The sequence below is a fragment of the Buteo buteo genome, chromosome 15 (assembly GCF_964188355.1).
Source record: "Buteo buteo chromosome 15, bButBut1.hap1.1, whole genome shotgun sequence".
In the NCBI taxonomy this organism is placed as follows: domain Eukaryota; kingdom Metazoa; phylum Chordata; class Aves; order Accipitriformes; family Accipitridae; genus Buteo; species Buteo buteo.
The window spans coordinates 21,479,192-21,494,344 of record NC_134185.1 but is presented as its reverse complement, the minus strand read 5'-3'; the positions used below and the strand labels follow the sequence as shown (position 1 = coordinate 21,494,344).

The following is a 15,153-nucleotide window of genomic DNA, read 5'->3' as shown; positions in this document are numbered from 1 at the left end:
CCCCGCCGCCCCAGCTGCTCCTTGCCACAAGGGCAGGCGGCGAGCGACGTGCCCGCCGAGGAGGTTTATGCCCTCCCTTTTGAAAAGCAAAACATTTCAATGCATGGACCTACGGGAACAGAATCATGACTTAATCAAAAGTTTTTCGTAAAAAAATAAATAAATAAAAATTTTATTCTGTCGAAAACAACTGCTGCCTCACTCTTTGCAAACAGTGATATTGCAAATCGCTACGCTGACGTAAATAAAACTTAGCTGAAAATATACACTGCCTGGAAATTGTCTCAGAGCATCACGCTTCCAGTTAGCAGAAAAATCTCCAGTTATTTTACAGTCAGATGTCCTCTGACCACAGGAGGACTTTAATAAATAACATTTGTTTTGCTGTGAGTAGAGCATGCTGGTTGTCATTTATTTTTTTCCACTGGGTGTTGGGAGACGGGAAGCAGAGAGCGAGGAAAATGGTGATACTTTAACTAATGCAGCTGCGGCACAAGAACAAGGTTGGGCTCTTCAGCTACTCCTCTGGCCATCAGGAGCCACGTACCCCAGCACCCTTTGCTATAGGAAGCCCCCTAAAAAATAAAGCGTTAGCCTCTGCATGCGATGCTGACACTTTTCCATGTTAAAATGGGATTTGGGAACCAGGAGGCAGGCACCATCATGGGGAGGTTGCTAAAGGCACCTTGTCAAGAGCTGCCTTTTTCACTCCCTTCCACATGCTTCGTATCACGGCTGCCCAAAATTCAAGAACACAATTAATTTCAGTCAAAGGATTTAACTTAATTAAGAGTAGGAATTTACTTTAAAGCATTGGTCTTGCAAGGTGCTAAACTCATGAAAACCCCAAGGCACGTCAGCGCAGACTTTACTGGAACATGAACAGAGTCAGCGAGAGAATGGAAGGTGTTTCCCCTTACTGAGCTTAAACCCAAGGAGTTGCATACAAAAAAGTTGCAATGGACAGCATGGCTTTGCAGACGCAGATCAAAGCAGTTCTAATTTCTGTTCAGGAGGGGTGTCACCATAAAAAAATATTGTTTCTTAATGGCAATCCCCAGCATTTAAAGCATTTTCACTGTAGGAACTTTGGAAATTACACCATGCTGAATTTGTGGAGCCCCTTCAGCACAGCACTGCTGCATTTCTCCTCCTCTGTGCCATGGAGCCCCAAGAGAAGTGCAGACACACACAAGTAATCAACCCAAATATTATACATACAGTAACTCTCATAAAAATAGCTACCACTTTCAGCACAGCCCCAATCCGCCAGCTGCTGAAGCTACTGGAAGAGTCTTCACAAACCTCAGTGGTCACCCAGTTAGACCTCAATGAAAACAATGCAATTTTACTGCGAGGCAGACTTTCACCCTGAAGGCTTTGGGTTTGTTTTGCTAGAAAGAAGAACTAGAAGAAAAAAAAAAAAAATTTCCCTCTGTTTTTCGTCTCTTAGATGCAAAGATCCCAGCACAACCCTCACGCAGTGTTGTGGAAACCAGAGCGCTCAATTCTATTTTTGCTCATTCTCAGCATATGGCCGTTACTATACATCAACTATTTAGAAACACGTATGGGCGTTCTTTCATGCCTTTATAAATAAATGCGAGTGATGCTACTGCTTATAATAATTCACTAAAAATAGTAGCTTCCCATGGAAGATCACAAAAGCCTCTCATTGCTGAATCACCTATTATAAATCTTCATTTTTTTAAATTTTTTTGTGGTCACGTGTTGAATTTTTTTTTTTTAAACACTTCCTAAGCCTATGAAATGCAACTAAACCAGCAGTAACTTCCACCGCACAGTGGCAGGGAAAGAGTAAAATCCGTGTGCTTGAAGAAAGCCTTACTGAAGTGCAAGGCTGCCTTGCACGCGGCTCTGTGAAGCGCTAGCTCTGAAATGATAGATGGTTAAATACCCCGGCTAGATTAATTGGAAGTGTTGAGCTGTGCACATTAAATTGCAAATCTGGTGACAGTTACGGCTGACATGTGACTGATGAGAGGAATAGATCTGATACGCTGTCGCCTGACCGAGTTTGATCAGGCCCGAGCAAGCCCTTCAAAAGCCAGCACAGGCACCTGAGACCTTCTCGCGAGAAAGCCTTCAAGCAACCTCCAAAACAGCCCCCGGCACTTCTGCTATGTAGACTAATCTGAAACAGGACCCCTCTCCTGTGCTATTTTAAGCACATAATTAGTTTAGTATTGAAACAGAAGATACTGATTTTTTTTTATTTTTTTTTTAAAGTGCATTCTAAAATATGATGTGCTTCAGTCAGCAGCTGACGTAGCAAAGGGAACAGTCCTGCTCCACAGACCCAAGCACCGGAGGAAGCTGGGAATGCACCTAAGCACGACTGTCAGCGGGTCTGACCCACTGGCTTTTAGTGGCAAAAACCCCTTGTGAGCCTCATGGGAAGGGCAGCCGCTGTAGGAACAGACAACCAGGACTCCAGGTATTCACCAAGGTACTGCAGGGCCAGTGTGGACGGGGTGTGAATTAGGAGACGAGGGAGGAGTGAACAGAACAACTTGAAAAACAGGTATCTCCTCCTTCAGGACTTGGGACTGTGTAGCTATGGCACTACCAATAAATACCTGCACACTCTTCAAAACATAATGGCAGCTGTAAAATATTAATGCCTTTTGAAAGTAGAAAGTGATCAGTTTTCCTTTTGATGTATTCTGATGTGCATTCTGCTTTCATCCTGAGAATAACACAGGGGTCCTCCCCGGCCTCGCCGATTCTTACGGTTTCCGACATTTTCCTGTGCATTGGGGAACATATTTTAAACACTGCATTTAGGAACACATTTGAAAAATCGTACAGACTTGCTTCTGTATACACAAACCAAGCTGATGCCGTGCCAGATGACATGGGTGGACAAAAACATCCATCTCCTCACTGTTTTTACACGAACAGTGGTGAGGTGGGTTTACTTCATGAGTCTTCCCTCAGCCCATTCTTTAATCTGACTTCCACGGGCGCATTGCATCGGGACACCCAGCCCCAAAACCAGCCCTGCCCACAAACTCACCGCCAAGGCACGTGGCTTTAGTCTCCATGCTGTGATGCCCTGGCTGTAATCTCCGAGTTGACGGCATTAGATTTTTAATTTTTTTTTCCCCTATGGAGAAAAGCTTTTTTACAGCTTTAAAATTTAACTCTCCTTACCCAGCCTGGGCAGCTTCAGGTCAGACCTTGACGTCCAAGCTAGCGACACTGTCCCCCCTTGGCCGTCACAAGGAGAAACAGGCGTCTCCGGCAAATAAGCCCACCAGCCCATCTTCCCGTGTTCCTCTGGAAGTGCCTAACCCTCTCCGCTGATGGAGGTGGATCTCACCTTTCGCACAAGGAGCCTTTGGGATTGGGCTGCTTTGGGACGTTGCTCCCGGCACCTCCCAGGGCATAGCAGCTTCAGAGCACTCGCCCTCACTCAGACCCAACTCTCCCTCTACCCCTCTGGATTCATCCCAGCCTCACCTAACCCCACTTACGAACTGTTTTAGTTTTTGTCGAACCTCACCTCACTCGGATGACTTGCATGTTACTGGTTTTACTGGATTTTTAATTTATTTTCTGTTCGCTGCAGGGGTAAAATATACCTGAGGAGCTGTCAAAAGGGAAGATGACACCTATTACACTGCCAATGAATCAGCCCTTTGCTACAGCAAGCAGGACATTCCTGTTTCATGTGTGACTGGCAGCATCATCATCCCAGAAACCTCACAACCCAGGTAAATGCACAGGTATGAAAGTAATCTTTTTTTTTTTTTAGGCTATTTACCTAATCTGAGACACTAAGATCACTGTCATTGATACAATCACAATCGCAAGTGCTAAATGTTGATCCTAAAGCTAGGCTGTGTCAAAATGCTTTGGCACTTCCCAGTGCTTTGTTAGTACCCCACCCCAACACCGGAGCCCAAATAGCAGAACGATGAGTAGAAGAGCCCTTTCATGTTCCCGGTTTGAACCTGCACACATGAGTAATCCCTCCTGAAGCCAACACTTGGGCCATGGTGGGGCCCTTGTATCGCTCAGTACATAGACTGAGACATTTTTCAGAGGCAGATGCAGAGCCACAGGGCGATGGGTTTCAGGACCTTGACTGTGCCAACAGCCAAGGTCATCACCAGGTACCAGGACAAGAATTACCCACTCTGTAGGTTGCAGTCTGGTTGAGCTCCCATTGTGGGAAGGACTGCACAAGTAGAAGACACTTGCATCTGGAAGCTTACAGCCCCAACAGGCAGACAAAGTAGCATTAATTCAATAAAGATGCTACAGAACATAAAATCAAGAGGCTTGCTTTGGTTTCATTTGCTAGCACAAACCAGTCTTGCCTTACTTGCCCGTCAGGACAAGCACCGAGGCAACCTCTCAGTTCCCTGAGATGGTGTCACTTCACAGACACCATCCCCTGCTCTGGAAAATTGTAAGTACTGATTGCTGAATGAAAATCTATGCATCTTGGGGTTGCAGTAGCTGTATGTACTCTGAGATGGTCCCACAATCCCTCCAGATAGGTGCTCTCCTACACCGCTGGACAGGCAGATGAATTCCTGCTTCTCAGAGAAACTGGTCCCAGACCTCAGGTGGGTTGGGTGGACACATGTCACATCCTGCTTTTAGGGGGAAAACGCTGAGTTATGTTAGTGGAACTACACTGCTTTCAGTAAGTCCTTATTCAACACCTACATGTTCAAGACCCAGGGCAAATTTTAAAGGATGATGCTAAGAATGATGGTGCCTTTGTACATCATCCTTTTTTTATGACACTGTTCACAGTATTCATAGCTCAAGAATGCAAGGCCTCCTAAGTATGCCAGGTATCATTTTCATAACAAAGGTACACAAGAAACAAGCACCTTCAAGTTGCAGCTGAACAGATGAGGGCAGAAAGAGCAAGCATTGGCAAATGCTTATGGGGATATTTTCCCTCCTTCTGGGAAAGGGAAGGGATCTACTACCAAGCACCCTGAGCGACATGTATGCGCACACATTATGACAGGTCTGCTAATACTTTTGTAATATGAGCTAATACGCAAAATATAAAATGGGCTAACACAAACTAGCTTTATGCTTTTAAAGTTTAGAGGAGAGGGGATATGTAGAAAAACAGAAATGAACAAGCCTACATTTTGGTTAAGATTATCAAAGTGGGAAATGACAAAATTAAGGCGACGGAAGAGTCCACAGTTGTCTCTAGCCAAACTTTTTTCAGAGCTGGTAGAAACTCATTCTGCCTGTAGGATCTGACCACATGCCCCGTTGCAAAGTGAGACTCTCACCTGCAAAGACTTTTGCATGTATCTAAATGCATACCCCATGAGCTGGTTTGTGGACTTGAACAGGAATGCCGTCAATGCGTAGGGTTAGATATGTACCGGTCTTTGCCAGACTTTGCCTTGTTAACAAGGATAAACAAGAGGAGACACACAGAAATTTCCAATTTCCTTCACAGGCAAGTTTCAAAGCTTGCAAAAGTTAATGAAAACCTTCTAGTAGTTTTGCATCAGGCTCTTTTTGAGGTGAAAACGCACCATATTAATTATTTTCAGCAGAAATGGGTTCTTGGTGCCATCCAATCACAGCTATAACCCCAGCGGCCCTTCCGAAGCAGAGTGACATCTGAGTCACTACTGTTAAAACAGGGATGAGAAAAGGAGAATGAAAAAGAAACTAGGCTACTTCCCCTGAGGAGCTAAATACAGTATTTAATGGCATCTTTTTATAAGGTTAACAAATCAAATGCTTCAGCTATGAATTGTTGCCATCATCATAACTACAACAGGATGACCCTGGACAACCTATCTCCGCCTAGGTTTTTTCCTCCTGTGACACATAAATAAGGAGGAAGAGGCTGGGAGGCAGCCCAGCCTTTCACCATACTCTGGGCCTTCGGGGAGATGGGTAGCGATAGCCACATGAGGATTCGGCAGGACAAACAGCAGTCCTGTCAACGGAGGGGGAAGACAGCAGGAGAGAGCAAATGGGTACTTGTCTTTTCCTGCATCTGCAGCAGCTGCCATCTTCGTCAGCTGTTGCCTCCGTGGCACTCTGCCTGCATGGGCAGGAGCAGGCAGCACTTGGGTTCCTCTTGTTTAACTCACACTGAAGAGTTTTGCCCTTAAATGAGTGTGTCAAAAGCAATTAAAGTCAGGACAGCAAGAAACCTTAAAGCTCTATGCCTAGAGGACCATCTTTTTTCCAATGCTGCGGAAGTGTTGGGCACTTTGGACTCCGTGTCGCTCCTAAGTTGCATTTTAATAAGTTGCATTTCAGTGAACTAGCTTAATATAGGCATATGCCAGAAAATATCTGTCCAGCACAGCAGTAAGGACTGAAGCTGATTTTCCAGGAAGCCAACTGCAGCTATCTGACAGACTTCCTATATTAGGAGACCCTAAATGTATTTATAAGGCATTATGGCACAACAAGGTGAAATTTTGGTTATTTTCACCTCCCTCCTGCTGCTCCAGTGCCAAGCTTGTGAGGAACAGCCCTGGCTCAAGGCTGTACCAGGCGAGCGGCTCTGCAGCTCCAGGCCCCAATGAATGGTTCCCACTGCAAGAGCCAACAACGTAATCACAAATGCAACGGCAGTGCGGGGTGGTTCGAAACGCTGCCTCCTGATTTGATGGCAGTGCCAAACATGGGAGTGCACAAGATACCGGCACGCAGGGAACTGGGCCACCTGGGCAGATAATTCCTGGAAAGATCATGTGCACTTGGACTAACCTTCCTCCTTGGGGCCAATGCCAGGGACTGCACATTGGACACCACTGGCACTGCATTTATATGTTCTTTTTAGGAAGCCACTTTCTCTGAGCTCCAGAGTCTGGCCTAACTCAGCCCTGCTTGCCAAACAAGCAAAATTTCTATTTAATTAATCCCACGCATGTCTTCAGCAGCCTCTCTGTTCAGTTGGCTTAAAGCACCCCATCCATGCCTTATCTGGCCGTGTTATTATTATTACTTTAAGCATAATCCAAGCATGATGCTGAATACCAAGTAATTGCCGTTCGTGCAAGAAGTCTGGCTGACCTCCGCAGAACTCTTTATGAGAGAAAAAATTTGCAGGATTAGGACGGAAGCCTGGAGACAGGGTCATCTCTTCCCTCTGCCCACCCCCTCTCCCTTGGCTCTAACATCCAGAACATGCTGTCCTCTTTGCTACTTCAACACAGTCCTTAAGGCTTTAGACCTGAATGAAGAAAAGCAGAATGAGCAAGCTCTGTAATTCAGGGGTATTTAAAGGACAAAAAAAAGGGCAACTGTTAGAGGCAGAATCTGCCAGGAGGAGGAGAAGGAATTGGTCCGTGCGCCAAGAGGCGAGAGTCCATAGTCTTTGAATTTCAAAGGCTTTCAAGGAAAGACGACCTCAAGATACTTTCACAAGCTTCTTTGAACAAGTCACAGTTTGGTACTCTGCCGGTTTTTTCCTCCTCTCCTTTTTTCCACTTAGATAACTTTGTTTTTTTCACTTGGTGAATGGCAAAGTAACTAATAACTTTAAATAACTTTGCTCCATCATTTATGGGCACTTACATGTCAATTAGCTATGGATTGCTGCTACATATTGGGATGGTGTACATGCTTGGAAGAGACTCCCTGGGAATTATAATGCCGTAAAACACCTCGGTGCTTCAACCCTACCCCATCGCTCTGGTACACCAGCCAGCGAACACAGAGTGCTTTCTTCTGCCGTGCCCCTTCTCCGTCCCCCTCTCCCTCCTCAGAATTGGGATGTTGCTGGACCTGGGTACAATGCTGTTTGCCACCATGCATCTTTAACATAAAAAATGAAGTCCTGTACAAAACCAGGATCGTACCTCAGGCTGCCTGTGATCCAGCACCCTTACGCTGCCCAAACCCACTGTGGTAGCTTCTCACAGAAGCCCCCCCTGTAGCCCCCCCCCCCCCCCAAAAACCTTGCCACGCAAACCCAATACAAACACAAAGACAGAGCTTGCAAGTTTAAATAACTAGCAAAACGAAGGCAAAACCTGTAAGCAATCCCTTTTAAATGCAGACAGGGCAGGGAGCGGCTGCCAAGCCGCGCTGGAGCTAGCCGGGGCCTTACGAACGTTCGACTTGTTTCGCTCCCAGGTTTCCACCCCGAGTCCCGGGTGGGTGGAAGTCATGGAGGGACACAGGCGGGGGCACCTGGAGCTCCCCTCCCTCCGGGCAAGGGGCCAGCCGGCAGAGCCAGGGGAGGACACAGGGTTGCGTGGCTCCAGGCAGGCAAACACCCCAGCCAAGGCAGGGGGAGTATGGCCAGCCCTGTCTGCTCTGTCCCAGGCATGGGCCGAGGGAGGTCAGTGTGTCGCAGGGGGTGTCGGAGAGGTCTCTGGAAACCCAGGGTTCTGCCTTGCAGGGGAGCAGTGCCAGCGGGAAGGAGGTAATAGTGTCAGAGCCTGACTCCTGCGAGTATTAATAGTCGTCACATGCTCGTCAGGAGGGGCATCTACCCTTTCATGAGCACACCCTGCCAATAAGAAGCCTCACCAACAGCAGATCTGGGAGACCCCAACAGCATGTTTTGCTAGGAGACCATGGGGAAAAAAAAAACAATCTGCAACTCCAGCCTTGTTGATGACAGGTCCCTGCAACGTGCTGAACGTCATCTGCCAGGTACTGAATCCCCCAGGTCATGCTGACTCTTACTGGAGAGAAAAGCAACCTGCTGCAACACCTCCCTACCACTGACAACAGGATTGGGTTCACCATTGAAGACCTTTTGGAGCCCCACATGTCAAATGAGGATGTGTCATATGACAACGAGCCCTGCTGTTTTGGTGTGGTTTTTTGATCTTTTGGAAGTACCCAGAGAAAAGCTGGGGGGAGAGTCCCACCATCAGCCACGTTTGCAGGGCTGCTACTGAGAAAAGGAAATAAACGGGCTGGGAAACGTCACGGTGTCATGCCGTTGCCCTGATGCACGGATTTTTGGACATCACCACACACGCTGCAGCGAGCTCCCCACCCCAGAGCCCAAGCACTGCAATACAGGCACTCCGTGAGCTAAATCACATCAGTCCTGCAGACTGGCAGTCATTTTAAGAAATTGTCTTCTTCAGGAACAGGAAAAATTCAAAGCATCCTCCAGGACACGATCCATATTCCTCCATGGCTATCCCAACAAGTAAGGGTAAAATGAAAAGCCTGGGACAGATGTCAGCAGCTCTCAGGGGCCTGACAAGCACTGGAAAGGAGTGCTTTCCAGCACCAAGAAAAGGCTGGGAGTATCACCTTCCCCTGGGTACATAGCAACAGTTGCTAGTTTTGGCAGGCAGCGAGAGGCAGCGCAAGACGTGAGGGTGACATCATTTGATTATCACCTCGCTTCCCTCGGATTCAATTGGATTCCAATAAGAAATTATTTTTAGAATCGCTACAGACAAAAGCCTTGCAAACTAATTTATTACAGATTGGGGTAGAGGAGGCTGGGGACTGTATTACTAGCAGACAAAGCCTTAACAAGGCCCAAGTATTTGGAAACTGAAACCACAGCAGAAGCAACATGTACATATTAGCAGTAAAGGTAATTAACCTTCTGAAAAATACACTTAAAAGCAGGCTGGGTTCTCCACTGCTTTAAGTTTTTGCATTTACAGCTAGATATTCTTTCAAAAGGTGGGATGAAGCTAAAACTGAACTTGGAATTTGCTGTTGAAAGAACTGATGGAGCTCTGAAGCTTTTATTCGGAAGGTCTGTCCTTAAAATCTTAAAGTTTGCCTGCTGCCTTGGGAAGTTCGGTTCTGCTTTGCTAATACAGGCATTTGCAGTTATGAAGACAGTTAAGAATTACTAGAGGATATCATGACATATGATGTAAATACTCCAGGGAAAGCAGTACAGGGAAAAAAAAAATAAAAGCCCTCCAAAATGTTAAGCCAGAGGTCCATTGCTTTTGCCTTGGACACAAGAAATGAGTAACATCATGTCTTGTTTCTCTGTGCCACTGAGAGCTTGAAAGTAATTGATCTTGCCTCCGATTTCAAGTTAGCCATGGTGTTTGTTTAGGAGAAGAGGTTCACATGACAGGCTGGAGCTTCTGAAGGAGACCTTTTGCTGAAGCAGTAGCAGCTCTCTGGAAATACTTAACTGCAGGGATTCCCAGGCAGACGTGGGTTTGTCAGCAGCGGTCCGCTGCTCGGTGCTGTACAGCACTTCCTCATTATGTTTATGCAACTACAGGTATTAGTATTTACAGCAAACGGCTTCTTTTTACATCTCTTACTCTGAATATTTGATATCCTTTATGAATTTTAATGGACCGTTGTACTGTCTTGCGTTTTTTAGCTTGTCATTTAATATGCTTGTACAGTGACAGTCTAAATGAACTAGTGAGTGATGTGAGGAACCGTGTGGTATGTCACAACAACTTGTTTTATAAAATAACAGGGCAGAGCTTTCTCTGCTTTTACAGCAAGGACAGTTTCTCTGCTCTGCTTGCCCCAAATGACAGCAAGAAAAAATGTTTTGAGCAAGAAAGAAGGAAAAAAAAAAAAAGCAAGACAGAAACAAAACTGCACTGTCAGGTTTTCATTTTGTTACAGCCCTCGTAATCAAACCCAGGAACACTACCCAGCGAGGGGCCCTGGACTATCACATCATCCCCAGTGCAAAACTTCTGACTGACGTAAGCAATTGACTTGTCTGCTAATTTGATTTCTACAACTCACTGCGTCGGGACGTGACCGATAAGAGCTGACTAGCAATTCCCACAGATAGGGATTTTGCAGAGCCTTGCACGCCATACAGTGCAGCCAACTCCACCCATTTCTTTCTGCACATGCCACTGTCACCCGCAAATCTGAGGCAGACACACAGGACTCTCTATCAGCAGGACCATATGCGTCTGCAGAGATAGCAAAAGCCAGAGACTGCCATCATCTAGCCAAATAAACAACTTCACATACAAGAAATGACATGTGGCAGGAGAGATCCAGGAAAGGACACAGTTTAAGCCTCCTAAATTCGGAGGCTGTTGCTTCAGGTAACACCTCTAGCAGATGCAGGAGGCAACCCAATAGCCACAGATTCCTCTGCGACACAGGTTCCTATTACAGAGAAGTCAAAGTCAAGAAGGACAAACTATACCCAAAGCAAAGGAGATGGACTTCTTCGAAACTGATGCATCTAAATTGAAGATTTTAACATGTGTGAAAGGCCTTGGATAAATACTTTGCTAGAAGGGAAAGAAGGGGAAAACGGACGGCAAAAGGCAGGCCAGCAAGTAACATGAGTAATTTGAAAATATTTGGTGGGTTAGGTGGGCAATAAATTACAAACCATCCGGCCTGCGGAGATTTATGAGAGGCTGTCGGCCAGCGAGGCCAAGCAACTCCTTTTTCTGGAGTGGGATAGGCGAGGAAGCGCAAGGGGAAAGACTGAGAGTCTTGTTTACTGGAAAAGTAGATTTTTCAAATCCTCAGAGAAGGCAGGGCAGACTGAAAAGGAGACTGCTCAAAAAGGTCAGGCTTCCTGGAGCTACACACCTTGTGGTGAAGGCTGTGCCAATACCCGTGGCCGTAACTGCCTCCCACCAAGGATGCGGCACTGCTGCTGGACGGCTGGGAGGTGCTTGACCTTACCTGCCCAAGTCCCATCACACCCTCCTCCTCCTCCTCCTCCTCAAGGGCCAGCAAGGATTTACTGCTTCCCCCGGGCATGGCTGCATCCCTTCTCCCTCTCCAAAAGCGCCCACCGGTGCTCGGGGACGGCTGGGGACACCCGGGGCCTGTTGGCCGCTGGCACCAGCAGCCCCACGAAACAGCTTCCTCAAATCAAAATATGGTTTACTACTACCAGAAGGTAGGCAGCATGATGTTTTCTAAAATCAATACAAAAGAGGACATATGTTTCTCCTAGCTCAGTCCCGAGCCACCACGTGTTTCAGGAGCTGCTGAGAAGCTGAGATTGCTGTAAACTTGCAGGCAGGTGTCTGCTCCCATTGAGCGGCTCCCAAATAACTGCCTCCTTTCTGCCTGGAGAAGTTTTTTTAACTGTTTATAGTTTCTTTGATCTGTTCCTTCTTAACACTGGCAAAACAAACTGGAGCTGAGGAGGTAGGATCTTCCCAGTTAATAGCTTCGGCATTGTATCTTAATCCCCCCTGAGGCATCTTCCCAGAGTCATTTTACCAGCAGCCACTGTCTTGCCTGCCTGGTTGTTTTTAAAACTACTTTGATATTAAACCAACCCCACACAGCCCTACAGTAAACATCCCAATACTGGGGCATACACCCTCTACATCCCTGGCAGATGAGCACCGCACTGGGGACAGAGAGTGAGGAAGAGTGGGATGAGTCCCACTGACCACCTTTAGGCACTTTGGATGTCCAAGCTGGGAGCTGAAGCTCCTGAGGCATCCTGAGACCTGACGCTTGTTTCAGAGCACCCGAGATCACAACTGCCCCACCGCTCACGTGGGGCACAGAGGCACCTGAAGTTAGACTGCAACGGTTTTCTCCTCTTCTCTCTCCCTAAAGTTGTTTTTTTCCTTCAGCTCCTCCCTTTTCATGGCTAAGATTGCAAGCTCTGTGCAAGCTGTTCTCACCTTTGCATGCCCAGAGAAATAAACCAAATGATAATAATAGCATATGAAAAAGGGGAAAATTGTCTCAAGACTATGGTGTTTCTATTAGAGTGACTGGAGCACAACACTCATGCCCCAAACGAGGGGGAGGGCAGGCAGACAGTGAGGTATGGGAAGAGGAATTAGTAATAGCAACACACGCAGTAATTCATCCGAACCAAGAGAAAGGGGCTACAGACTTTCTTCTTGCCCTTCTCAAGTAAATGACTTGTAACAAACAATAAAGATTTCTCTACTAATAAAACAAAGCACTTAATACCTGTAATTTTGGCCTCAGAGAGTAAACTAATCCTTCATTTTTTAATTTCTTTTACTTCTGAAAAGATCACTAGCTCCTCACTCTGGCGCTTCCACAGCAATTTAACAGGCATCAAATAACAAGATAACAAACTGATAAACCTGGATCCAAAGACAAAATCTCTACCCTTGTTTAGACCAGAAACTTTCCTATTCAGCTCCCTCTGAGAAAACCCAGTACAAATATAGTGCTTTTCCTACCCTCTTCATTTAGAAAAAAACCACCACCATGTGATGCATGCAGCCTCAAGGCCACGGCTTTCTAGAAAGAAAGGCCAAGTGTAACAGTTGTTCCTGAAGAGTTTGCGTGACTGCAGAAAACAGCGTCACACCAAGCAATGAGCAGCCGGACGAGTGCCTTGAATCACACATCACAGATGCTTCTTGGTCCTCCATGAAGCTAACACAAGGAAGCGCAACCGCTGCGGCCAGCGAAGGAGAGCGAGGAGGCGGCGAGAAAATACGGGGATGCTGCCACAATTTTTATGCTGACCATACTTCTGCCTGACAGCTCCTTGAAAAGGCAAGACCGCTTGGCCACCAACGACAGCCAGGCGATGGGTCAGGCAAACAAAAGCCCTGTATCTCCGCTCTGCGGAGGTGGAGGCATGACTGGGTGGCAGAGCAGGCGGGAAGCAACATATCAACTGGAAAACTACCACGAACAAAAACCCAGGCATTACCACAAAAACATGAGAACCCAGGGGAAAAAAAAAAAAAAGAAGTTTCTGTGAAAATACTGTAATAGGTTACCTTTATGTGGATGACTCTTCACGCTCGCCTAGACTGAGTCACTCTGTGAACTGCCTCGCAGCCCATCTGTCTGCCAACTCCTGGCTAAACTTGAACATCCTGTGACTGAAATGAATGCATCAAAGGCTAAAGCCCCGCAAGGTAACAAGGTTTTCTTTGTCCAGCACTTCCAGATGCACCAGCATACCCCTTACCCTAGCTCTTACGTATCCTCTGGGTCTGTATTTGGTATGTTTCTGACTTTCAGAGCCTGTAAAAAACTGGTAGACTTGGACTTTGCCTCTCACCCTGCTTTCACGGACCAACTCAATCCATCCCTCGCCATGTACCAGCAACATCCTCTCACAGCCCGCTCGGCCCCAGCATCGCACCGCCACCGTTTGCAGAATGCATAGGACCAAAAACTTTTGCATGCTGTGACTTGCTGTTTTGAGTGCTTTCAGAGCAGACCTTACCCAAGCACGGCTGACAAAACCTGCCCTCTTCACTTGGAAAGCATCACTATGACATGCGCCGTGTCTGCCGCTCCCTCAGTGATCTCCACTCCCCCAATTCCACCCCCAGGTCAGAGATGCGGCACCATCGCCTGCTTCCCGCACTGCAGCGAGCTCTCCTCCGTGCACGGGTTAGCACTCACCTTCGGGTGCAATTTAGCCAGGGCCAAGTCTCCCTGCAAAGAGGCTTGCAATATTTCGTACAAGAGGTACTATGGGGGTAAAAAAAAAAAAAAAAAGTACAGTTTCAGATGTGGATCTGTTTTCAATTTTCTGTTGCTTTGGATATAAAATTTTGCTGCCACCTATGTAAACAATTTTCAAATACTGGAGAACACAATTGCTGCAGACAAATGCAGGCACAGAAACCACGCTGACACCATCTCTTAAAGAAAGCAAGCCTGCATTGCTTAATTCTGCACTTCCAACGTCTGCCTTTCAACCTACTTGCAGTTGTAGTGTAAAAGGGAAAGAAAAAAAAAAGTAGTATTACTTACATCCCCAGCTTTCCTCCCCAAATCAAGAACACACTCCTATCTCTTAGGTGACAATATAAACTAAAATCATTTTTCCTGCCCTCACTAAAACCATTTTAAAACCAGTAGTCAGGAACAAAACAAACGTCCCAGCTAATGTAATGTGTATTACTCAGTGATGATAAACACTATACACCCACCTAGACTTTTCACTTGATGTGGTTGGAAACTGCTATGTAAGGTGGAAAAAGTAAGGTAGGCTGCTTTTATTTTTGGCATTTGTTTAAGAGTGTGGGCTTACTGCAGCAGTACATTTACGCTGGCTCCTCGTACTGCTTGCAGCCAACTGTGTAAAGGTACTTTGCGGGTATTTTTTGAGGGGAAGAAAGAGGTATCACCCCCCTGTGTCTCCTACTCCACCAGGCTGCAAGAAGGGAGCACGCTGGGAGGGGACCTCCTCTTCCTCGCCTGCCAGAGCAGAGCTCTGTCTGTAAAGCTCTGTCTAGCCAACAAAGCTCT

The 15,153-nt window shown here is 46.6% G+C and overlaps 1 protein-coding gene across 5 annotated transcripts in view; it reads right to left on the bottom strand.

Annotated features, from left to right (window-relative positions):
• The window catches only part of FOXO3 (forkhead box O3), a 96,614-nt gene that overhangs the window by 24,443 nt on the left and 57,018 nt on the right, over positions 1 to 15,153 (bottom strand). Inside the window, exon 2 of one of the 5 annotated variants that reach the window (XM_075046736.1) lies at positions 14,302 to 14,370. The exons of the other annotated variants lie outside the window; for them this stretch is intronic. Within the exon in view, the coding sequence (XP_074902837.1) occupies positions 14,302 to 14,370 (69 nt within the window). The remainder of the gene's footprint in view (positions 1 to 14,301; positions 14,371 to 15,153) is intronic. 5 annotated transcript variants of the gene reach the window in all.